This window comes from Zingiber officinale, chromosome 10B, assembly GCF_018446385.1.
Source record: "Zingiber officinale cultivar Zhangliang chromosome 10B, Zo_v1.1, whole genome shotgun sequence".
In the NCBI taxonomy this organism is placed as follows: Eukaryota; Viridiplantae; Streptophyta; class Magnoliopsida; order Zingiberales; family Zingiberaceae; genus Zingiber; species Zingiber officinale.
In genome coordinates, this window is record NC_056005.1 from 9,369,382 (window position 1) to 9,395,892 (window position 26,511).

General features: G+C 40.9%; 1 protein-coding gene across 1 annotated transcript; it reads left to right on the forward strand.

Annotated features, from left to right (window-relative positions):
- The first annotated feature begins 23,620 nt into the window (after window positions 1-23,620).
- On the forward strand, window positions 23,621-24,839 carry LOC122028928 (mitogen-activated protein kinase 3-like). Its single transcript, XM_042587901.1, has 2 exons — window positions 23,621-24,049; window positions 24,159-24,839. The coding sequence occupies exons 1-2, from the start codon at window positions 23,621-23,623 to the stop codon at window positions 24,837-24,839; spliced, it is 1,110 nt and encodes a 369-aa protein (XP_042443835.1).
- Window positions 24,840-26,511: the final 1,672 nt, after the last annotated feature.

Sequence of the window (26,511 nt, forward strand, 5' to 3'; positions counted from 1 at the left end):
CTGGAGCAGGCCTATCTGGTAAAAAGAAGAAAATCATTAATAATGTCAGAATTAAGTCAAGAAAAGGAAAAACACACCGATATAATATGCTGGGAAGCTAGATCCAAACTTTCCCACCAAGAGCCGCCACAGAACTGCTCCTCCGTGGTTTCATGTGAGGAAGTAGTTGAAGGAGCGGTCAGGCCCTTCGCAACCTCCTCACCTACAGCCTTCAAAAGATGGCTGGGCGCTCGAGCTGAATCCTTTGAGTAGGCCCAGAACACAGCAGCCTCTACAAAATAAGAAGGAAATACCTCAGTTAGCGAAGACTAGCAGAAGGAAGAGCAACATCTTACCAAAAGGAGCTCCTATATCTGCAGGGACTGGGCTGAGTCCGAAAAAATACAAAAAACCTTCTCGCAGTATCACAGAGAGGAGAAGTTGGACTCCCTGTATTTTCTCGGAAGCGGAATGACAAATAGGCTGATGGGTATGTTCGCGCAACTCGAAGGGGGAGGGAAGGCTGGCGCGCCAGTTGGTAGGCCAGGATACGACTCGGGAAGTCTGATAAAGAAAAAATGAGATTTTCAACCCTTATTAGAGGAAGTTAGATTGCAGAAGAACTTACACCCAACCCGGGATTGCACCATGGATACACCGGGCTCAGAGCGTTTAAGAGAATAAAAATGATGGAAGAGTCGGGCGGTCAGAGTGATTTGGTATACTCGGCAAAAATAATATGCCACAAATAGTACGGATAGCATTATGCACAAATTGTGAAAGGGGAATACCAAAATATTGACTCAGAGAAGAGAAAAGGGGGTAAAGAGGAAAGAGCGGAGACCTCCCAAGAGTTGGTCCTTAAAGAAAGTTACGAAACCCTGGGGAGGGGAAGAAGGGTGCTTATTCGGTCGGGGAGCACGCAGTTCGTAACCATCAGGAAGGTGCAGGCTTTTTCGAATCTGAGCCAGATCGCTATCATCTAAGTCTGAAATGTAATACAAATACCAAGGTACCACGTTACCTTTAGCCATGATAGAATAGGGGGGAGGACGAGGACGAAGAGAAGAAACACTTGCAAGTGACAAACAGGGAAGAAGAACTTAAAAGACAGTGCTTAAGAGACAGAGCAAGAAGAAGCGACAGAGCCGAAAGCCAATAGCAAGGTGAGAAGGTGATGGCGGATGACCTTTAGGGTTTATAAAGAGAAGCCCCTAGGAAACATAGAGGGGGGGGGGGAGTCGCAGCAAGTTGAGTCGTCGGATCTAGGGTCGCGTGCTAAAAGGCTCTGATCAGCTACAGTGGTGGTATAGGTTCGTGGGACACGTGGCAGGCCCCTATGAAAGGTATTAATGATGGATGTGACAAGGAAATCATGAAAGGGGATTTTTGTACGGCGGCATTCCGGCGTGGGAAGGCAATGCCTCAAGAGGAAAGGCAGTCGTGCGGTTACCTCGGGAAAAGCAGGGTCATACGTCATGATTAGGAAATCACCTCGAGAAAGAGGAGGGAAAATAAAAAGACACCGGAATTTGCCACTTCTATAAAATTGAAAACAAATAAATAGCTGATCTAATTAAGTGTGCTTGAGATATTTGCAGGAAATATCACAAGTAACCTGCAACGGGCTAGAGCTACAACACAACCCCCGGGCAGGAATTTCGAGGACAACCTCCAGGTCGGGCTGCTACCATTAAACGATTCTTGAGCTAGCCCCTAAGAAGTTTCCCAACGACCGTCCAGGTCGATGTCCCAGACTCTCGCCCCAGTGCGAATTATAAGTGAATATGCTCTCACGCCCAACGACCGTCCAGGTCGGTGTCCCAGACTCTTGCCTCAGTGCAAATTATAAGTGAGCATGCTCTCACGCCCAACGACCGTCCATATCAGGTCCCAGACTCTCGCCCCAGTGCGAGTTATGATTGAGCGTGCTCTCACGTCCAACGACCGTCCAAGTCGGTGTCCCAGACTCTCGCCTCAGTGCGAGTTATAAGTGAGCATGCTCTCACGCCCAACGACTGTCCAGGTCGGTGTCCCAGACTCTCGGCCCAGTGCGAGTTATAAGTAAGCATGCTCTCACGCCCAACGACCGTCCAGGTCGGGTCCCAAACTCTCGCCTCAATGCGAGTTATAAGTGAGCATGCTCTCACGCCCAACAACCATCCAGGTCGGTGTCCCAGACTCTCACCTCAGTGTGAGTTATAAGTAAGCATGCTCTCACGTCCAACGACCGTCCAGGTCGGTGTCCCAGACTCTCGCCCCAGTGCTAGTTATAACTGAGCATGCTCTCACGCCCAACGACAGTCCAGGTCGGGTCCCAGACTCTCACCCCAGTGTGAGTTATAAGTGAGCATGCTCTCATGCCCAACGATCGTCCAGGTTGGTGTCCCAGACTCTCGCCTCAGTGAGAGTTATAAGTGAGCATGCTCTCACGCCCAACGACCGTCCAGGTCGAGTCCCAGACTCTCGCCCTAATGCGAGTTATAAGTGAGCATGCTCTCACGCCCAACGACCGTCCAGGTCGGGGTCTCAGACTCTCGCCCCAATGCCAGTTATAAGTGAGCATGCTCTCACGCCCAACGACCGTCCAGGTCGGTGTCCCAAACTCTCGCCTCAGTGCGAGTTATAAGTGAGCACGCTCTCACGCCCAACGACCGTCCAGGTCGGTGTCCCAGATTCTCGCCCCAGTGCAAGTTATAAGCGAGCATACTTTCACGCCCAACGACCGTCCAGGTCGGTGTCCCAGACTCTCACCTTAGTGCGAGTTATAAGTGAGCATGCTCTCACGCCCAACGACCGTCCAGGTCGGGTCCCAGACTCTCGCCCCAGTGCGAGTTATAAGTGAGCATGCTCTCACGCCCAACGACCATCCAGGTCGGGTCCCAGACTCTCACCCCAGTGCGAGTTATAAGTGAGCATGCTCTCACGCCCAACGACCATCCAGGTCGATGTCCCAGACTCTCACCCCAGTGTGAGTTATAAGTGAGCATGCTCTCACGCCCAACGACCATCCAGGTCGGTGTCCCAGACTCTCACCCCAGTGTGAGTTATAAGTGAGCATGCTCTCACGCCCAACGACCATCCAGGTCGGTGTCCCAGACTCTCGCCCCAGTGCGAGTTATAAGTGAGTCTGCTCTCACGATAAATAACTTTCTCGGTCAGTATCTCTTCCTTTCGCCTCAATATGAATTTGCACGGTATACTTTCATGCTCAACAGATCTACAGTCGTACTTCTATGGCCAATACGAAGGTACAAATAGGCAATTTCATGCAGATTACTGCTTTCCTGCCCTTTCCAGTAAGAAAAGTAAGAAAAAGGTATGGTAAGTAGATTATCTTTTCTAAGTTTTCTTTTCTATAAAATTTCCTGGGGGTCGGTCTATGGAACATAGTGCTATAAGAAACAAGGAAATACAGACTCACAACCTTGAAGGTAAATGAAACAGGGAGTATTATTTAAACAAAGTTGAAGAACATTTTTCAATTCACATTATCATTACAAGATCCAGATCCCGAGGCTTGATCCCTCCTTGCCAGATGACCTTGAGCCTAAGCTAGTTCTTCCTTAATAAGTTTGATGGTGCTCTTCAGTTGGCCAATGGTTTCATCCTTTATTCGGTTTTCCTCTTCCAGGAGGGTCACAGTATCCTCGTGTTTCATCTTCAGGTAAATAATATAATGGACCTGACTCCGGAAGTCCGCATGAGCCTTAAGCTTGAGAGCTACCTCGGCCCGGGTTCTGGATTAGGCTGCCAGCCAGAGCTCTTCCATTTCCCTGTGGAGAGAGGTTTGAAGGTCCCGGCTTATCGTCATTTCAAGCAAGGCTTCTTCTTTCAGAGCAAGCTGGTGACGTAAAGAGGATAGCTCGTTTGGTTCCATGAGTGAGAGAGGGCTAACTTGAAGGAAAGAAGGTGGAAGTATATGTGACCCTTTTATAAGGAAGAAGAAGGTGAAGGGATTACCTCGAAACCTGAGATGACATCTGGGGAACCGTGTGGCATTTATGGGAAAGAGGCATGATCAGAAATTGAAGAATCAACACGCGTGTAATAAAATCTCGTTTATCTTTTATGGATGGTGATAAATGCTAAGTGGGATGTGGGGAAAAGGGGTCAAGAAATAATGAAACCTAGGTCAAGACAGGTAAGACTCAGACTGGGGTTTAGTCAATCGACTGGGGTCTAGTAAGTCAGACCAGAGCCTCCTTCGACTAGACTTGAGGGGGAGGCTTGTGATACGGTGCATGATTGTGGGGTCAGGGAGATGACTGTTAGAGTGTATACTAAAAGCCTAGCTTTTGGTATAAACATTTATCTAGAAATAAGAATCACATTGGTCAAATGTCTACATTTATGTTAAATGTAGTTGTGCAATTAATTTATATTGTAGATAACATGGTGTGTGGTGTCACACACAGAGGATCATGTTATCAGTATCTTATAAATTATAAACAAGTAGCTCACGACCATAATGGAAAGGAACAAACCATTGGAAGGTCGTAGTGTAATTAGGTATCAGTTTATCTTGACTGTATAATTACACTAGTACACTCAGAGTGTATTGAGTAGGACCATTTGAGGTCGTTTCTTTTATACTGATTTTATAAAGAAACAAAGACCTCGGTTATTATGGAAGTGTGTGCTCTTAATCCTAATATAATAACAAGCACATATTTTTGATATTTATTTATTTAATTTATCAATTGGTGAGATTTAGTTCGATAAATCAATAAGCCCGATAAGTTGGGAAATGGTATCACTTATAGTGTGTGTTGTTGATTATAAAAGGAAACTGTGTCCTAGAGATACTAGGTTGATAATGTCCTCAAGAGGAGCTCATAAGCATTGTCATGTTAAATCCTGCAGGTGGACTTAGTCCGACATGATAATAAGGTTGAGTGGTACTACTCTTGGACTAAGATATTAATTAAATGAGTTGTCAGTAACTCACTTAATTAGTGGACATTCGATATCTTAAACACAGGGAGACTAACACACTCATAATAAGAAGGAGCCCAAAAAAATGTAATTTGGGATTGGTGCGGTAGTTCAATAATAGTTCTCTAGTGGAATGAATTATTATTGATAAAATTAAGTTGTGTGTTCGGGGCGAACACGGGATGCTTAATTTTATCGGGAGACCAAAACCAATTCCTCCTCTCGGTCCCTATCGTAGCCTCTTATTTATAGAGTACTATACCCACCTATACCCACCTTCATACCCATGAGAAAGGGGTCGGCCAAGCCTTGGTTCATGGGTGGCCGGCCCTAGCTTGAACCCAAGCTTAGGTGGTCGGCCCCCATTAAATTAAAAAGAATTTTAATTTTAATTTTTATTATGTGGAAGATATAATTTATTACAGAGAATTAAAATTAAAATATCTCTCTTTAAAAAGATTTACAAAAAGATTAAAAGAAAGAGATTAGATCTCTTTCCTTATTTAATTTATAGATTGGAAAGATATTTTATTTTTTCTCTCTGAAAAATTATTCACATGTTGAAAGTTAAAATTATAGAAATTTCTTTTTATCAACCATGAAGGGATTTTAAAAGGAAATTTTATTTTTTAAAATTTCCAAAGACAAAAAAGGAAGTTTTAATTGTTGATTAAAATTATCCTATTTGCTCTACATAAGGTGGCCGGCCACATACAATTAATTAGGAAAATTTATTTAATTTTTTTTCTTAATTAATTGTTGTCAAGGAAAGTTAAGGAAATTTTATTATAAATAAATTTCCTTATTTGCCAAAGCCAAGGAATATAAAAGAAGGGGTAGGGGTGCCTTCATGGTGAATAACCTCTATTATTTTTCTCCCTCTTTTCCTTGGTGTGGTGGCCGGCCCTTCCCTTTCTCTCTTCTCCTCTTGTTGGCCGAAACCTATCTTCTTGGTGGAGCTTTTGTTTGTGGCTGAATCAAGGAAGGAGAAGAAGGAGAGAAAGAAAGTCTCATCTCTAGCATCCCTTGGAGCATTGGTGGTGGCCGAAATTATTCATCCTTGAAGAAAATTATTGTGGCCGGCCATCCTCTTCTTTTCTTCCTCTTTTGTGGTGGTCGAAACTTATCTATTGCTTGGAGTTCTTGTGGTGGCCGGATACTACTTGGAGAAGACGAAGAAGAAGGAGAGAAAGATTGTATCCCTTGGAGCTTGGTTGGTGTTTTGTTCTTCGTCCTTGGTGAAGCTTCTTTGTGTTGGCCGAACCTAGCTAGGAGAAGAAGAAGGTGCTTGGTGGTTTCTCATCTCGGAAGATCGTTACCCACACAACGTCCGAGGTTAGAAGAGGAATACGATAGAAGATCAAGAGGTTTTTCTACAAGGTATAACTAGTAATTTTTCTTTCCGCATCATACTAGTTATTTATGGAAATAATACCAAATACAAGAGGCTTACGATTCTAGAATTTCGAATATGTTTTTCGATGTTGTGTTCTTTTGTTTTTTCTTTTCCTTGTGATTTGATTGTTCTTTTCGGTTAACCTAAAGTTATTTTAGAAAATTAAATATTAGCTTTCTATAAAAGGTTTTGTCTAGTCGGTGGTGGTTGCTCCCATATCCAAGAAGGTCGTGTGCCTCGCCACGTCAGTACTGGGAACCAATTATGGAAATTAATATTTAATGGAATTAATAACTTAAGGTGATTTGGGTCGAACGTGTTAAGTTCCACAGGAGATCCAAGTCAAAACCTAAAAGAACAAATAGATTAAGTTTTGGATCAAACGTGTTAAGTTCCGCAGGCGATCCAAAATTTAATTTAAAAGAACACATGGTAGCTAGGAAAAGGTTCAGACCTTTGTACAAAATTTTTGTACAGTGGAACCTCTAGGTTTTCCGAGTAGCAACCAACAATGACGTGATCGGAAGTCAAGCTCATGGGATGGTCAAAAGTCAAGTTTACGCAGAGGTCAGAAGTCAAGCCCACGAGGCAGTCAGAAGTCAGGCCTACGTGGTGGTCAAAAGTTTGTCCTACATGGAGGTCAAAAGTCCTGCCTACGTGGAGTTCAAAGGGCCCGAGCACAAGATGGTCTGAGTCAGGCACAGGTGGCGTTCCGAGGTTAGAACTACGTGTCGAGTAGGAACTCGGAGGCAAGGATATAGGTCAGGATTTATAGCCTTGCGGCACAGGGCACAGGACACAGGAACCAAAATGTGCAGGTCGGGATGTGCAAGCCAAGGATACAGGTCAGGACTTATAGCCTTGTGTTACAGGATACAGGGATCAAAATGTGCAGGTCGGGATGTGTAAACCAAGGATACATGTTAGGACTTATAGCCTTGTGATACAGGATACAGGGATCAAAACGTGCAGGTCGGGATGTGCAAGCCAAAGATACAGGTCAGGACTTATAGCCTTGCGATATAGGATACAGGGATCAAAACGTGCAGGTTGGGATGTGTAAGCCAAGGATACACGTTAGGACTTATAGCCTTGCGACACAGGACACAGGAACCAAAACGTGCAGGTCGGGATGTGTAAGCCAAGGATACAGGTCAGGACTTATAGCCTTGTGATACAGGATACAGGGAGCAAAACGTGCAAGTCGGGATGTGCAAGCCAAGGATACATGTCAGAACTTATAGCCTTGTGATACAGGATACAGGGATCAAAACGTGCAGGTCGGGATGTGTAAGCCAAGGATACAGGTCAAAACTTTTAGCCTTGCGGCACGGGACACTTGAACCAAAACGTGCAGGTCAGGATGTGCAAGCCAAAGATAAAGGTCAGGACTTATAGCCTTGCGGCACAGGACACAGGAACCAAAACGTGCAGGTCAGGATGTGTAAGCCAAGGATACAGGTCAGGATATATAGCCTTGCGGCACAGAACACAGGGACCAAAACGTGCAGGTTGAGATGGGCTAGCTAAGGTGTACAGGTCGGGACAGACGGAATTGGACAGAGGCCTACGGGTCGGGACGTAGGATAAGTGGAATCAAACCAAGGCATACAGGTCACGATGCAAGGCAAGGCAGGTCAGGAGTTCACAAGACAGGACACGCACGACAGGGCTGGCGTACAGATCGGGATTTGTGGAGCAACAAATGCAGGATAGGAAATATAGGTCTACACCCCACAGAGTGAGGCCGGCAAGCATAGGGACCCAATCCAGGGTTAACAGATCGAGGTAAGCATACACTACACGACAAGCAAGTCAGGGAATCGTAACAACCTGTCAGGGAATAATCACTGCTTGTCAGAGAATATGCTAACGGTCTGGTGCTCACCACCCACTGATTCCTTCCTAGACCTATAGAAGGACACCACATGTCATTTACCGCGAGACAAAGCCTGACAACCGACATTCCCTGACACCCGTCAGACTCCAGAAGCATCCTTTGCAGTATAAAAGGGAAGCTTTGTCCCTTACGCAAGTACGCTCACTCACCTTTTCACACTCGTCTTTCACTTTTCGTGCTTTCTCTGTGCTTCTTGGGAAAAAGTGTCTGACTTGAGAGTCGGAGGGCCTGACCCGGGGACTTTTTCCCTGGTTTCTGGTCTCTAATGACCCATGGGCTCGTTTGAGTGTGTGCAGGGTCCTTACTTCCTCCCCTCCGTCATCACTCCCCCATCATCCACTCGTGCGAGCCCTTTCGGCGGGTGCCAGATCAACCAAGCTCCGTCAACCCCGGCAACAACGCGACCGACCTCTATCCGACTCAGCTTCCGGACGGGATCAATATATATAGATTGAAGGATCGTTGAGGGTGAGAGAGAGGGTGGGGAATGAATCTCATCCTTTTAAAACTTTCATTTCTTTTATTAAAATATGAATTTGCAGCGGAAATAAAAATAAAGATAAAGAAGATAAGAGATAAATCTTTTTTATTTGTTTCGGAGCCTATGACGACTCCTACTCCAAGGCACATGATCCTTTATTATTTTCGATGGATAATTTACTATATGAATGATAATACAAGTACAAGTATAATGGAATTTAAATACAGTTATACCGACAACGAATGAAGTAACAAGAGTCATAGGTTGTCGGTAAGCTTTTCTGTGTCGTAGGAGCAGAGCTTGCATGTGTAGCAGAATTAAGCACAATAACAAATGACTTGATCAAAGAAGTGATGAACAACTTGGATCCCGAGTCCTTTTATAACCCTAGTTCAGTTGACAAAAAAATTATTCCGTCGATTGATCCTTTCTATCGACTGAATGATCTATTCGTCGGCATATCTCTAATATTTCCTTGTGTGTTGTGATCCAATTTGTATAATCCCGAAAATCAAGTTGTTTCATCGACTAATACACTTGATTTGTCGACGGGACCTCTATCCTTCCTTGTTTACTTCAATCCAGTTCATCAGATCCTGTAAATCAAGTTATTCCATCGACTGAACGACCTAATCCGACAACTAAACCTTGCTTTCCTTATATGCTCTGATTTGATCCGTTGGATCAGCCTTATCCGTCGACTGAACACTCTGTTCCGTCGACTAAACAATCTATGGATATGTCGATTGAACCTTGCTTTCTGTCAATGGAACGCTTATAAAATCGAGTTAGAACATTTTATCCTGCAAAACAAGCTTAGAACAAATACAACATTTGCCTTGCAAAACAAGGTTAGAATAAATATATGCATAATAAAGATAGTTAAGACTATCTAGATCTCAACATAGAAATTTTCTGATTTCTTTAGTTGGATTAGCACTTAAGGTTTGTCCCTAATAAGACACGACCTCATTACACTCACTTTAGGAGCTTATCTCAACTCACTTGCTAAATATTTGGTCCTCTAAACCTGTTTGAACTTTCTCCACTTAGTGTCTAATTGTCTATCCATTAAAACTTTTCCTGTAATATTAAATTAGCAGAACAATAATACTAATACAAAATAGTATTGGTAAAACTATGCTTAGGGTTTACCAAAATACGCTAGTCTGATCGACCGATTAAACTTGCTTGGAGTTCACTCCTCCAAAATATTCTCCTAGCTTCAGTCACTAGTGTAACACCCCAAATTTCATGATTTGGAGTCCTAAAAGACCTTATTAAAATCTAGAAATGCTTTAAAAAATTCTAGAGATTTTTAGAAATTTTTAGAGTATTTTTATGAAATTTTTGGAGTTCGTTTGATATTTTTACCAAGAGGAAAAGGTAGAAAAAAAGGGAAAAGAATATGTTGAAGTCGGGTTTTGAACCCAAGAGCTCGGACCCGAGCAAAACCGGATCAACCAACTGGGCTAGCAATTGTTGCTTGATTAAATAAAGGAAGAATCTTATTTAATGAGTAGAAGTTAATAACAAGAATTAATAGATAAAAATTGGTTACAGGCAGGATTTGAACCCAGCTCCTCGGCCCGAGCAGAATCCGGCCCAGCCAGCTGAGCTACACGGACTTTGTCAATCCAATATGGAGAAAATTGATATTAAAGCATAGTTGTGATTAAAGCCGAGTATAAGAAAGGGAGTTAGGTTTTGATTTTCCAAAAACAAAACAATTCCTCCCGAAATTCTTTCCTCTCCTTCTCCCTCGCGACGGCGCCGTCTCTCTCGGCGGAAACCAAGAGGAAGCTAGGTTTGGTTTTTTCGGCGCCGGCGAAGCTTTGTTCCAGCCATCCTTCATCGGGGGTGGTCATCCCGACGGAGAAGAACTCACGGGCACAAGAAGAAGCCGACGATTTTGCAAGATCCGAGCCCTTCAAAAACCCTAGAAGCCTTCTCCTTCCTCCTTCTCGGTTGTAAGTGCAAGAACAAAGGGTGAGTTGCTACTCACCTGCAGTAGGAGTAGTTCCGAGTTTTGATCTGTTTTCATGGCTTTCGTGTTTTCATGGCTTTCGGATTTTTAGGTTTTGTGTTTTCTTTGTTGCCGTGACACATAGCAGGAAGAACCACTATTAAGTGCAGACTTTCGATTAAGCTTTACCTAAGTTTTAAATTCCAGCAGATTCAAGCATACCATCATCTTCATGTATCAATTTCTTTTATCATAATAGCATAATGATAGGTTGTAACTATAACAGTTGGTTTGCTGCCGTGAACCCTAAAGAAAGAAGGATAATGATAGGTTTGGTTTAAGCATGTGGATTGGTTTTCTTTCAAGCCTTGTAGTTGGCATTTTCATATCCCAGTTTAAATCCTGTCTGTTTGTTATCTTAATAGACTTGTTTGGTTTATACAGAGCATGGTAAGTCTCAGATTTTGTTGCTAGGCAGTGAACCTAGAATCGGTTAGATTAGTTTTGAGCATGTAGTTGGTTTTCTTCCTTACCGTTAGCTTTTGGTTGAGTGTTCTGAAATGAAGATGAACAACTTTTGTTTTTCTTGATGTTGGGAGCATTCGGCCAGATTCTTTGGCAGTACAATTGGACCTGCAGTTTCGTTTCCTATTGCTCTATAAAAGTACAAGTTTGGACTTTTTTTTAGTTATTTAAGGGGCAAGGACAGCCCTTTGTTTAAAGTATAAGTATTAGTTTTCTCGCTATGAAATGGGCACAAATAGTCCTACTTTGAGTTTCTGGTTAGATGTGTTTATTACAGTTTTAAGAAGCATGATCAGCCTTGTTTTTTTTTAGCATTGGCAGATTTCTTTTCCATTGCTAATAGAAGTGCAGTTTTCCTTTTCTAGCTTTACCTTAGTACGAATTCTCAGTATTTCCTGATGAAGCATGATATTCTGTTAATTCCATGCAGCAACGATTCCTTTATTTTCTAGATTCTATTGCATGCCTAGTAGTTGAATTTGTTTTATTATCACAGCATGCTTAAGTTGTTCTAGTTTCCTATTTGCTATTGGAATAACATGAGCAGTCCTATTTTTATAGCATGCAGATTTTAGATAAATTTAGTATGCAGATTTTGATAAGCTTAATATGCAGATTTTTTGTTAAGCTTTGTATACAGATTTTTAGTACGTAGGGTGTGTTCTAGTGCACACCAAGTGCTTGATAAAATGCTTAGCTCAATATAATGCTACAGTAGACATTTTAATAGCTCAGTTAATGCAGTAGAAGCATTTAAAATAACTTATTTAGTCTTGCTTCAGCTTATATGGGACTACGGTCCAATGGGTGGGCTCCCACAGTCGCCTCTAGGTTCAGATAACCTAGTTCTAGGTTCAGATAACCTAGTTAAAGCAAGGTAAGAAAATTAGCTATGAAATCAGTATTTTATTTTCAGCAGTGGCACTGTACTGGATTAGATATCCATTGGGTTGGGCTCCCACAGTCGTCCCTAGGTTTAGATAACCTAGTAAACCCTACTAGACTCGGAACTTGCAATCCCGGGTTTAGTTAGGGATGCGCGCACAGCAAGTACAGTTGCCGGGCCCATCAGCAGCATGATTACTATTTTTATCTATTATGTAAATAGTTTTCAAAACTTCACAAATTAGTTATGTGAATACAAGTTAGACTCAGTTTAGCATTAATTAGTTCAGCTTATGTATTAGTTCAGTTTCCTGTTGATACACATGATAGTTCCATGATTAGCTATACATGTTTAGTATTTCAGTTAGTATGTTTCCTTTGCTATTTATGAGCATGATTAGCTATACATGTTAGCTTTTCAGTTAGTTGATTTCTTTGCTATTTATGAGCATGAGTAGTTTTACATGTTAGCTTTCAGTTTTAGCATGTTCTTATTTATATACATGCATATCGAGTTTTTGTGAGTAGGATAGCACTCACTAAGCTTTTAGCTTATAGATACTATTTTCCTCCTACTGCAGATAAAGGAAAAGCTAAAGTATGAGGAAGAAGGCGACAAGGAGATGCTGTGACGGTGTGTGATGTGTGGACTATGGAGATCCTTGAGACTTAGCTAAAGAACGCACTTAGTTTAAGATTTGTTATGTTTCCTTTTCTTTTCTCCTTAATGCTATGATGAGGTTGAGATTGTAATTGAGTTTATTTCCGCATTTGTAGCTTGATACCTCCTATTGTTGGAGTGATATGGTTGTTTGCCATTGCTAGAGTAGTTTCATATTTTTATTGTGCTATTATACTGCGTGGTTGTGAAATTATATGTTCCAGCCGCCTGTGGCTGAGTATACATGTTATGTATCCCAGTTTGGGGTCACCGGTACAGGGGAGACTCTGCCGAAATTTTTCGGTAGAGTTTCTATGTGATTTTTAATCATACCGGTTAAGTAGAGTTAGTAGTCAAGTAGCGGTCATCCTTAGAGTGTAGTAGTAGTGTAGAAAGGTGGGTCGTTACAGTTGGTATCAGAGCAGTTCCCATTCTCCAGCATCACACATCAGCATCAGCCTTGCCGTCTTCCAAGTAAGAATACTTCTATTCTATTTATGTTTCTTGCTTTCATGTTTAGGAATAATTATAGCATGCCTATGTGTGATAGCCTCTAACATGTTTATAGTAGCTAGTTAAACGTGATTAGATTAGTTATGTACATCCTCTATGTCTTTAGAAATGGCACGAGGACGTCCAGCTAAGCAGGCACCAGCTACTGAGCCCCAGCAAGAGGCAGGCAGTTCAGTGCCTCCCCCAGACCTTACAGCCTTAGTGGCTCAGTTACAGCAGCAGCTAGCTGAACAGCAACAAGAGATAGCCACCTTAAAGGCTAATAAGCAGAATACTCCCACAGTCACCCCGGAACCTAACCTAGCGACCCCAGCATTTGTAGAGGTTCCACCAGTCCAGCCCACAGCACCAGTAGCTCCAGCAGCGGAAGCAAAGAGAGAGGCTTACCTGATCCAGTGGCAGCGAATCAAGCCCGAGAACTTCTCAGGCACCAGCGAACCATGGGATGCTCAAGCCTGGTTCAAAACACTGGAGAGCACGATGGAGCTTCTGGACTGGCCAGAACAGGAGAAGGTGAAGTGTGCCTCCTTCTGCCTGACAGGAGACGCACGCATGTGGTGGGAGAGAGTCAGAGCGAAGCGCCCAGTGAACCAGATGACATGGGCTGACTTCGAGAAAGAATTCTTCGAGGAGTTCTTTCACATGCGGGTCACAAACCGCCACTACGACGAGTTCACGGAGTTTCGTCAGGGCAACCTATCAGTTGAGGAAGCCGTGAAGAAATTCAAGCTCGTCTATGTCCCGAATTAGTCAGCACAGAAAAGGAACGAGTTCGGCTGATGCTAAAAATGTTGAGGCCGGAAATAGCGATGAACGTGGCTGGTGGCATACATAGGCCACAAACCACAGAAGAACTAGTGAGTAGTGCTCTGATCACCGAGCACTACCAGAACAGCATCAAGCAGCAGAAGCAAGTCTCCTCAGATTCCAAAGGCCAAGGAAGTTCAGATACTCAGAAATCTCAAGGCCACAGCTCTAACTGGAAAGGGAACTCCAGCAACAAGCGCAAACCAGAGAGTTACCCAAAGGGAGGACCAGCTAGCAAGCAGCCAAGTTATCCCAAGTGTGCCACTTGTGGGAAATTCCACCCAGGGGTTTGTCGCAAGGGCACACGAGGATGCTTTGAATGTGGACAAGAAGGGCACATGGCCAAGCAGTGCCCGAACAAGACCGGTCTTCCTCAGCCACAGCAGATTCAGTATGCAGCTCAGTTATATCAGATGCAGTCCGCTCTAGAAGGTCCACTTATCAGCCAGGGCAGATTAGAAGCACCTCCAGCTATGGCGAATGCGAGGATCTACTCACTCACCAGAGAGGACGTAGCCAATGCCTCGACAGTTGTCACAGGTCAGATTAGTATTTTTCAGTATAGTGCTACTGTTCTATTTGATACTGGGGCAACCCATTCTTATATAGCCAGGGCATTCGCCGAAAAGTTAGCAATACCCCCAGAGGTACTCAGTAGTCAGTTTCTAACAACATTACCTTCGGGAGAAGTTATGGCATCCACGCACTGGCTCAGAACAGTGCCCGTCATGATAGCAGACAGAGAACTCTTTTGTGATCTGATAGTGCTAGACATGACTGACTACGATGTCATATTTGGAATGAATTTCCTGATCAGATACGGTGCCTCCATAGAGTGCCGTAAACAGAAAGTCGTATTCCAACCTGAAGCAGAAGCACAGTTCGAGTACTTCGGAGAACCCAAGAGAAAAAGGCCAAGAAGTTTCTCTCAGCTCTGGAAGTACAGAAATTATTGGATTCAGTCTTTCTCAAAGTTGCTCCTATGAAGGGAGTGATGAGATTTGACAAAAAGGGACAATAGTGTTCTCTGAAATAGACCAGGGAGTAACGGCACGACCGACGGTCGACGGTCGACGACCCGAGGGTCACCAAATGGGCCGCCAAATGGACCGCCAAATGGGTCAGGTTGTTACAATGAAAAGAGGCCCTAGCTGTGAGAGTAGACCTACACAGATAGAGGACAGACAAGTTAAGAGACTAAGAAACAAAGAAGTTAAGAGACTAAGAAACAGAGAAGTGCCACTAGGAAGTTAGTTGGAAATGTGAAGACAGCATGAGATAGAAATGTCCAGAATTATTCTAAGTTCGAGGACGAACTTTTTATAAGGGAGGGAGAATTGTAACACCCCAAATTTCATGATTTGGAGTCCTAAAAGACCTTATTAAAATCTAGAAATGCTTTAAAAAATTCTAGAGATTTTTAGAAATTTTTAGAGTATTTTTATGAAATTTTTGGAGTTCGTTTGATATTTTTACCAAGAGGAAAAGGTAGAAAAAAAAGGGAAAAGAATATGTTGAAGTCGGGTTTTGAACCCAAGAGCTCGGACCCGAGCAAAACCGGATCAACCAACTGGGCTAGCAATTGTTGCTTGATTAAATAAAGGAAGAATCTTATTTAATGAGTAGAAGTTAATAACAAGAATTAATAGATAAAAAATTGGTTACAGGCAGGATTTGAACCCAGCTCCTCGGCCCGAGCAGAATCCGGCCCAGCCAGCTGAGCTACACGGACTTTGTCAATCCAATATGGAGAAAATTGATATTAAAGCATAGTTGTGATTAAAGCCGAGTATAAGAAAGGGAGTTAGGTTTTGATTTTCCAAAAACAAAACAATTCCTCCCGAAATTCTTTCCTCTCCTTCTCCCTCGCGACGGCGCCGTCTCTCTCGGCGGAAACCAAGAGGAAGCTAGGTTTGGTTTTTTCGGCGCCGGCGAAGCTTTGTTCCAGCCATCCTTCATCGGGGGTGGTCATCCCGACGGAGAAGAACTCACGGGCACAAGAAGAAGCCGACGATTTTGCAAGATCCGAGCCCTTCAAAAACCCTAGAAGCCTTCTCCTTCCTCCTTCTCGGTTGTAAGTGCAAGAACAAAGGGTGAGTTGCTACTCACCTGCAGTAGGAGTAGTTCCGAGTTTTGATCTGTTTTCATGGCTTTCGTGTTTTCATGGCTTTCGGATTTTTAGGTTTTGTGTTTTCTTTGTTGCCGTGACACATAGCAGGAAGAACCACTATTAAGTGCAGACTTTCGATTAAGCTTTACCTAAGTTTTAAATTCCAGCAGATTCAAGCATACCATCATCTTCATGTATCAATTTCTTTTATCATAATAGCATAATGATAGGTTGTAACTATAACAGTTGGTTTGCTGCCGTGAACCCTAAAGAAAGAAGGATAATGATAGGTTTGGTTTAAGCATGTGGATTGGTTTTCTTTCAAGCCTTGTAGTTGGCATTTTCATATCCCAGTTTAAATCCTGTCTGTTTGTTATCTTAATAGACTTGTTTGGTTTATACAGAGCATGGTAAGTCTCAGATTTTGTTGCTAGGCAGTGAACCTAGAATCGGTTAGATTAGTTTTGAGCATGTAGTTGGTTTTCTTCCTTACCGTTAGCTTTTGGTTGAGTGTTCTGAAATGAAGATGAACAACTTTTGTTTTTCTTGATGTTGGGAGCATTCGGCCAGATTCTTTGGCAGTACAATTGGACCTGCAGTTTCGTTTCCTATTGCTCTATAAAAGTACAAGTTTGGACTTTTTTTTTAGTTATTTAAGGGGCAAGGACAGCCCTTTGTTTAAAGTATAAGTATTAGTTTTCTCGCTATGAAATGGGCACAAATAGTCCTACTTTGAGTTTCTGGTTAGATGTGTTTATTACAGTTTTAAGAAGCATGATCAGCCTTGTTTTTTTTTAGCATTGGCAGATTTCTTTTCCATTGCTAATAGAAGTGCAGTTTTCCTTTTCTAGCTTTACCTTAGTACGAATTCTCAGTATTTCCTGATGAAGCATGATATTCTGTTAATTCCATGCAGTAACGATTCCTTTATTTTCTAGATTCTATTGCATGCCTAGTAGTTGAATTTGTTTTATTATCACAGCATGCTTAAGTTGTTCTAGTTTCCTATTTGCTATTGGAATAACATGAGCAGTCCTATTTTTATAGCATGCAGATTTTAGATAAATTTAGTATGCAGATTTTGATAAGCTTAATATGCAGATTTTTTGTTAAGCTTTGTATACAGATTTTTAGTACGTAGGGTGTGTTCTAGTGCACACCAAGTGCTTGATAAAATGCTTAGCTCAATATAATGCTACAGTAGGCATTTTAATAGCTCAGTTAATGCAGTAGAAGCATTTAAAATAACTTATTTAGTCTTGCTTCAGCTTATATGGGACTACGGTCCAATGGGTGGGCTCCCACAGTCGCCTCTAGGTTCAGATAACCTAGTTCTAGGTTCAGACAACCTAGTTAAAGCAAGGTAAGAAAATTAGCTATGAAATCAGTATTTTATTTTCAGCAGTGGCACTGTCGATTAGATATCCATTGGGTTGGGCTCCCACAGTCGTCCCTAGGTTTAGATAACCTAGTAAACCCTACTAGACTCGGAACTTGCAATCCCGGGTTTAGTTAGGGATACGCGCACAGCAAGTACAGTTGCCGGGCCCATCAGCAGCATGATTACTATTTTTATCTATTATGTAAATAGTTTTCAAAACTTCACAAATTAGTTATGTGAATACAAGTTAGACTCAGTTTAGCATTAATTAGTTCAGCTTATGTATTAGTTCAGTTTCCTGTTGATACACATGATAGTTCCATGATTAGCTATACATGTTTAGTATTTCAGTTAGTATGTTTCCTTTGCTATTTATGAGCATGATTAGCTATACATGTTAGCTTTTCAGTTAGTTGATTTCTTTGCTATTTATGAGCATGAGTAGTTTTACATGTTAGCTTTCAGTTTTAGCATGTTCTTATTTATATACATGCATATCGAGTTTTTGTGAGTAGGATAGCACTCACTAAGCTTTTAGCTTATAGATACTATTTTCCTCCTACTGCAGATAAAGGAAAAGCTAAAGTATGAGGAAGAAGGCGACAAGGAGATGCTGTGACGGTGTGTGATGTGTGGACTATGGAGATCCTTGAGACTTAGCTAAAGAACGCACTTAGTTTAAGATTTGTTATGTTTCCTTTTCTTTTCTCCTTAATGCTATGATGAGGTTGAGATTGTAATTGAGTTTATTTCCGCATTTGTAGCTTGATACCTCCTATTGTTGGAGTGATATGGTTGTTTGCCATTGCTAGAGTAGTTTCATATTTTTATTGTGCTATTATACTGCGTGGTTGTGAAATTATATGTTCCAGCCGCCTGTGGCTGAGTATACATGTTATGTATCCCAGTTTGGGGTCACCGGTACAGGGGAGACTCTGTCGAAATTTTTCGGTAGAGTTTCTATGTGATTTTTAATCATACCGGTTAAGTAGAGTTAGTAGTCAAGTAGCGGTCATCCTTAGAGTGTAGTAGTAGTGTAGAAAGGTGGGTCGTTACAACTAGAGCTAAGTTTCACTCACTAGGACTTTCACTACTTGGCTTTACTTACCAGGACTTTCACCACTTGGCTTCACTCACTAGGGCATAGTTTCACTCACTAGAACTTTCACCACCTGGTTTCACTCACTAAGGTCTAGTTTCACTCACTATAACTTTTCACTCTCTAGCTTCACTCACTAGAGCTTTTCACTTTGTTTGAAGTTCACTCCTCCAAGACTTCTCATTACCCTTGTAGTCATTATGTAGAGTACACACATGACAAGGTCAACCTTGACCAAGTTCCATTAAACATATTATTAAACAAATATCAAAAATCTAAAGGTCGATTGCACAAATATAGATCTCTTAATGGGTTAGATGAGTGAGTCCAAAAACACGTATCCATTAACTCTCAATCCATACCATGGCACAATCCATACCATTAGCTATAAGTTTAGTTCAAGACCAAACTAAAACTCTTTCAATTAAAACTAAAGCAATTTAGTTTATAATTAAACCAAATACGGTCTAACTCATATTTAAAAGATGTGGCTCATCCGCGCTTCTATTCTGACAAAATATCTTCCATATTTACCCTTCGTCTAGTTCAACCAGAGTCAATCTCTCTTGATGTGAGAATCCATTACTTAAACTCATTTTAAGTCCTTTAGATACACTTATAATGTGTGTGACCCAATATATTTCCGGTTATGTTGATTTCCCATAATTAACCATTAATTATGGATCGATCGTGAGTCATATCAAGTAGTATATCATGATCTCCGATTGATCGAAAAATCAACGATTTATTCCAAAACTACTTCTGAACCTTTCAGCAGCTATAGTGAGTCGTGTCTCATTCTTTTCACTAATCTTATACATACTTGGTTTAGGATATGGTCTATATGTGTTAAGCCCCAAGGGTATACTTGTTTGCCAAAATGGATGATACCCCTAGTGATAATATAGGAAATAATCGATATCAAACTAATTAAAACCGATACAAATACCAATGTGATATAAAATCCCTAAACGCATAAAAGCTTATGTGTATATATATATGCATAAAGATGTAATTAAACATACTAACTAAAAAAGATAAACCAACACTCAAACATTCGATATAGAAAAAAAAATTGTAAATACAAGCAATGAAAAATAACCCAAATAACTTGAATAGAATTCTGAACTCGAGTAGGGCTGGCAGCCAAGACCTCTAAGCAACACGACATATCTTATACATGCTAACTTAGAAATAAAAGAAAAGGCAAGGGGTAGTGAATACAAAATACTCAGTAAGTATAAGACAAATAGTGCATGATACTACTAGTGTAAGGGCATCAAAGGAAATAGTATCTGTTGTCTACTCAATAAACGATAATAAATAATCATACACTGAGATCAAAGAAATTAAAGAAGTCAAAGCAGGAACTACCCACTAAGCTGATCAACCAAGTATAACTAATAATTCAGGAGTGCATATAGTACATCCAACCCTGCACGAACAAATACATGACCGACATATAGCAAGTATATAACAAGCACCGACTGCAGGAGAAACGTTTTGCCACGGATAGTCCCATAGTAGTCAGGGTAAGTAAATAATCACTGTCTGCGGGCGAACTTGCTACCATGTAAAATCTCATGGACAGACAAGGTATATACGTAGCTATCTAGCTACACACTGTATGCGAACTTGCTACCACGAATATCTTGTCGACAGTCATTTGTATCATGATCGTTGATGACTTTCTTAGCCATGAATGGAAGATAATGGTCGACAGGATATAATAATGTAATGATAAACATAATTGAATAATCACATCCAATATGACACTTTATACCCACACTTCGGTCTAACCTCACTAGTATATAGACATGAGCCTAAATAACAATAAAAGTCTAGTAGGATATTTGATATCCTATATTACGGTATGATCTTACTAATTTATAGGCATGAGCTAAAGAACAAATAAAGGTCTAGTAGGATACTCGATATCCTACACTACGGTACGATCTTACCAATGTATAGGCCTGAGCTTAAATAGCAAACAAGTGTCTAGTAGGATACTCGATATCCTACGTTATGATATTGGTATAAGACACAAGTACAAATAGCAATAAGTAGCATGAATAACAAACGGAACTACATGGATATCAAATAGATTAAAATATAAGATTAAGCAATAAAAGATTAAGTTCAAGAAGAAACATATATAGAATAGATACATAATCAATATAAATAATAGAATCATACACTAAGATCAAAGATACTATATAAGTTAAAGCATAAACTATCTACTTTAATAGTTGTTTGTCCTATCTTCAAATCGAGGGTCTGCATTAAACTTAAATCCTACAAGTATCATAAACAAATCTCAAACTAAGTACCAGAGTAATTCTAGTAATAAAGTCAAAGTGGTTTACCAACTTGTTTATTAACTCATTATTAATCCACTTAATTAATTGATTTACTAATTAATTCATATTAATAAATCAATATTAATCAAAATGTTTTCTAATTAGTCAATTACCAACCTTTATATCGATTAATTAACCAATATAATAGTACATCAATTAATTCTGATTAATTAATTATTAACCTATTAATTCGGATTAATATAAATTACTTATTCAGTTATTAAACCAATTAATTAATTAAACATTAACAGCATAGCTAAGTAATTACTTACTAACTAATTAAGTATATTGAGTAATAGCCTGAATTTATCTATTAATCAATCCATCTCTTAATTTAATCTAGCTAACAATAAATTAATCTATCGGTTAATCATTAATTAGTCCAGACTACTCAAATTAAATCACTCGTCACATATGTAATTAATCACTATTAATTACATAACGTTACTTAATCATCAAGCTAACGAGTGAATAAATTCATAATCAATTATTTACTTAATCCCATTCATTAAATCTGCTAATAATTTTATTGGACAATTAATCAATCTATACTTGTTAATAACCAATTGATTCATTAATTAATCCACTTCTAATTAATTATCAACCCTTAAACATGTTCTAAAACTAATTATCAGATTAATTGCCTATCATGAAACTAATTAATCAAATACACAATTAATTTAATTACCTTAATAATCGTGACAGCGGTGAGGCCACAGGTCGGTGGCGACGAAAACAAAAGGGAAGAGAGTCCACGCGAATGAGGAGGGACGGCTACGGCGTGAGCACGCGAGGACAACAGGAGCATCTGCTCACGATGGCTTGTAGGGATTTCTAGCGTCTCCAGTGGAGGCGGAGGCCAACGCGATGACAATGCATCCCTACTCTTCGTGTGGGCAAAGAGTTGCGCCGATGATCAACATCACCAGCACCAACCCAACAGAGAAACAAAGGTTTAGAAGTCCGACCAAGGATCAGTTGAACGTTTATAGATAGTGATCCGACGGTAACGTTGGGGGTAGTCAGGTCGTTTGTTTGGATGGCAGATCTGAGACCGACTACAGTAGGCCTTCTCGATCTACTTTAAGGTCAGCTTTGCACCTTCTTTGTCAGAAGGTAGGCACAGAACGACGTAGTGGTCAGTGACCTCATCATAAAACTAAGGGCGGAGGGAGGGTGGAGGTAGCGGCGTGGTGGGGCGCGGAGAATTGGCCGGTGGGTCGGCGGTGGGGAGCGATGGCCGAGGTGAGGCGGGGTCTCGAAAGAACGGAGACAACCGTGTTGGCTCGGTGGAGCTCCGCGGTGTGGGGAGCTCATATTCGTAGATGGGTTACCATGGCGAAATTTCAAACCTTGAGAAAATGTTAAAAGTGTAGAGGGAAAGGTGAACTTATTCAAATTTATTATTTCAATATTATAAATTTTATTTAGTGACTTGTCACGAAGTAAAATGTGATTCAAAATTAAAATTGAAGTCATGTAAGTTTAAAATGATATTTAATGGGTCAATTTTATTATAAAAATTAATTATCATATTACTTCATAATTAATAACAGTCCATATCAATAAAATTCATATATATTAATTTTTTATTATTCAATTGTAAATTTAGCATTGATTCTCATTACGAGTTATTCATCCATAATATAGGGTTATAAATATTTTTTTATTAAAAATAATTAAAATTTTATAGTTTAAATTTGCATTATAAAATATAAAACTTTTTTTAGAGGTAATTAAATGAATTTGAATCTCTACTAATATTTAGCTTATAAAGATTATTTAATTAATGATCTCTACAAAAAGAAAGGCACGCCGTAATTTTAAACCTTAAATCCTACATTAAAGTAAATAATAATAATTTTTTAATCAAACTAAATTTAACAGAACCAAATCAATAAAAAAAACTTAATTATTTAATTAAGTATTTCATATAAAAATGATGACCCTAAAAACTCATTTTAAAAAATTCATTTTATAATCTCCTAAAGTTATCCATGTAATTTTTTAAAAATTTTAATAAAAAATTTTAAAAGTACAAAAAAAAAGTTAATAAAAAAATTATAAAATTTAAAAAATGTCGCGGTCACTGAAAGTGGAGTTCGGAAACGAAGCCTATTTAAACACATGCAATCGAATCCATATTTTACCCACCTTCGACTCCATTCGACTCCATCGCCGCCGCCGCCGCCGCCGCCGTTCCACTTGTCTTCCTGCCCACGGTCGGACCATCCCGACGACTCACAGCCGCAGTAACCAGTAAGTCGACTATTCGCCTTGCCATGAGACAGATGTGTGTGCGTTAATAGTTAAAGAAACATGCGATTTGACCGTTTCAATCGTATTCTTGATCCTCCCCATCATCGAACATGTTTCTTGTTCCGTTCTTTGGAATGTAAAAAAGAAAAGAATAATCCAGTTCTTGGATCATCACGTGTTCTTGTTCTGTTATTTCTTGGTGTTCTTGGTATCTATTCTTGAAAACCCTAGTCGTTCGACTTTAATTATATCTATGACTTGAATTAAAGTCGTTCGACTTTAATTATATATATTCTTGAAAACCCTAATCTCTGACTTAATTTCTGCTAATATTTTGTTGTTTTAATTGGATTACAGGCCATGGCTATGCTATCAAATAATCCCCCCGTCGATTTCGGGAACAAAGAAGAAATGAGATCTTACACCATCTCGAACACACTTTTCGAGATCGATGCCAAGTATGCGCCTATGAAGCTCCTTGGAGAAGGCGCTTATGGCGTCGTTTGCTCATCCATCAACCGCGAAACAAGCGAGAACGTCGCCATTAAGAAAATAAGGAATGTCTTCGAAGATCGCATCGATGCGCTGAGGACTCTTCGGGAGATGAAGCTTTTGGGGAAAATCAAGCACGAAAACGTCATTGAGATGAAGGATATCATGCTGCCTTCCACCAAGAGATCATTCGTCGACGTTTATCTTGTCTTTGAGCTCATGGATACTGATCTGGAGCAAATCATCAGATCACCTCAGCCACTTTCCGACGAGCAGTGTCAATGCTTCATTTTTCAGGTATGAATTATATAACAACGAAATTAAAGTAGATCAGAATCACATTCAATATTAATTACATGCATGTTGCCTAAGGTACAATGAATTTAATTATTATTTGTGCGTGCAGTTGCTTCGAGGACTGAAATATCTCCACTCGGCGAACGTAATTCACAGGGACTTGAAGCCAGGGAACCTTCTGGTCAACAGTGATTGTGAACTTAAGATTGGCGATTTCGGACTGGCTCGCACTAAAAGTCCGAGGGGTGAAGGAATGAACGGCTACGTCGTCACGCGTTGGTATCGTGCGCCGGAGTTGCTCGTTTGCTCTGATAGCTACGACGCTGCCATCGATATGTGGTCAGTTGGATGCATCTTCGCTGCGATACTCGGTCGCAAACCTCTCTTTCCGGGCACCGACAGTGCCCACCAGCTCGAGCTCATTCTCAACACTCTCGGCGTTAACCATGATGCTGCTGATTTCGACTTCGTCACTTACCAGCCAATTCGAGACTACATCGACTCGCTCCCGGATAGTCCAGGCGTTCCCTTCGCCAGTATGTTCCCCGATGCCAATCCACTGGCCGTCGACTTGCTGAAGAAACTGCTCGTTTTTAATCCGGCAAAGAGAATCAATGCTACGGAGGCATTAGAGCACCCTTATATGGCTCAGTTGTATGACCCTCTGCTCGACCCCGCTGCCAAGGGCCCCATTGATCTTGGCTTCGATGATGATCTCGAGGAAGACAAGATCAGAGAGATGATATGGGAGGAGACGCTCTGCTATCGCCCAGGAAAAGCTGCTCTCTGACTCTGACCGTTTGCATGTCTTGACAGAAGGGAAGACTTTGAGGCTAGCTGTTTTATGTATGTATTTAGCACACAGCTGTGCCACAACGTAGTTTTTGTGGCTACGTTTTTTTCTTTCCTTTTCTTTTGACATGAATTTGTAGAACAATTGTAAAAAGAGATAGTCGAATACAAGAACATTTTATTTACTGACATGAAGGGAAAGGAAATTGGGAATAATTGTAATCAAGCTATCAATACATTCTCTGAAAAAAAAAATGAACAGAGAGCATTTTGAACAAGCTTTTAATCCTTACAAAAAAGCTTGAAATCTTGAATGCAAGTGCCGAACGGCAAGCAGTTGGGCGTTCTTAATTAGATGAGCCTCAGTTCATATTCTCCCGCCATTGTGATGTATAGAGCTTGGTATCCACTCTTCTCGATAATTTTAAGGTAACGAACCTGAACAATCGATGACAATGATGCATTAACCGTAGGTTAACATAATCCAATAAAGTTATTGTGAAGGAGAAAAGTACCTGTATACCAGACACGGTGAAATATGGGATCTCAAACTTCACACGTATAGGAGCTTTTTTTCTCTGGAGTCGCCTCTTCCGCGGTGATACTGGGAAGACTAAATTCTGCCCTACACATGTATTCCTAAGTACAGAGGAGAATGCCAGTGTGGTCATGAAAACATGTACACGAACTTCACAGTAATTAGAGGCATCATTAACTTTATCCAGGAAAAAAAAATTGCGTCAAACCTTGCCACCAGATAAAGATTTTACTTTCCAGACCAATGCATCATTTTCTGGAGCATATGAAGCAGAACCCATGGATGTCCGAATGTTGGGATTGGTGGCATCTGAAGGCACAGGCAACTCAATTTCCACATTTGTGGCAGTGCTGTATGGGGCTGGAGGGGCGGCGGCAACGCTGACGACTTCGCCTCGGGCGGCTACAGCGGCAAGAGGAAGAGAGAGGAGAGGAGAAGTTTTTTAATCAAAAACCTAACATTTAGATTTTTTTTAATCAAAAGTTATATTTCTCTTCAATTTATATCATATATGATACGGTGCATGATCGTGAGGTCAGGGAGATGACGTGATCGGAAGTCAAGCCTATAGGATGGTCAAAAGTCAAGCTTACGCGGTCAGAAGTCAAGCCCACGTGGCGGTCAAAAGTCAAGCCTATGTGGTGGTCAAAAGTTTGGCCTACATGGAGATCAAAAGTCCGGCCTACGTGGAGTTCAAATGGCCCGAGCACAAGATGGTCTAAGTCGGGCACAGGTGGCGTTCCGAGGTTAGACCTACGTGTCGAGTAGGAACTTGGAAGCAAGGATATAGATCAGGACTTATAGTCTTGCGGCACAGGACACAGGCACCAAAACGTGTAGGTCGGGATGTGCAAGTCAAGGATAAAGGTTAGGACTTATAGTCTTGCGATATAGGATACAGGGATCAAAACGAGCAGGTCGGGATGTGCAAGCCAAGGATATAGGTCAGGACTTATAGCCTTGCGATACAGGATACAGGGATCAAAACGTGCAGGTCAGGATGTGTAAGCCAAAGATACATATCAGGACTTATAGCCTTGCGACACAGGACACAGGAACCAAAACGTGCAGGTCGGGATGTGCAAGCCAAGAATACAGGTCAGGACTTATAGCCTTGCGATACAGGATACAG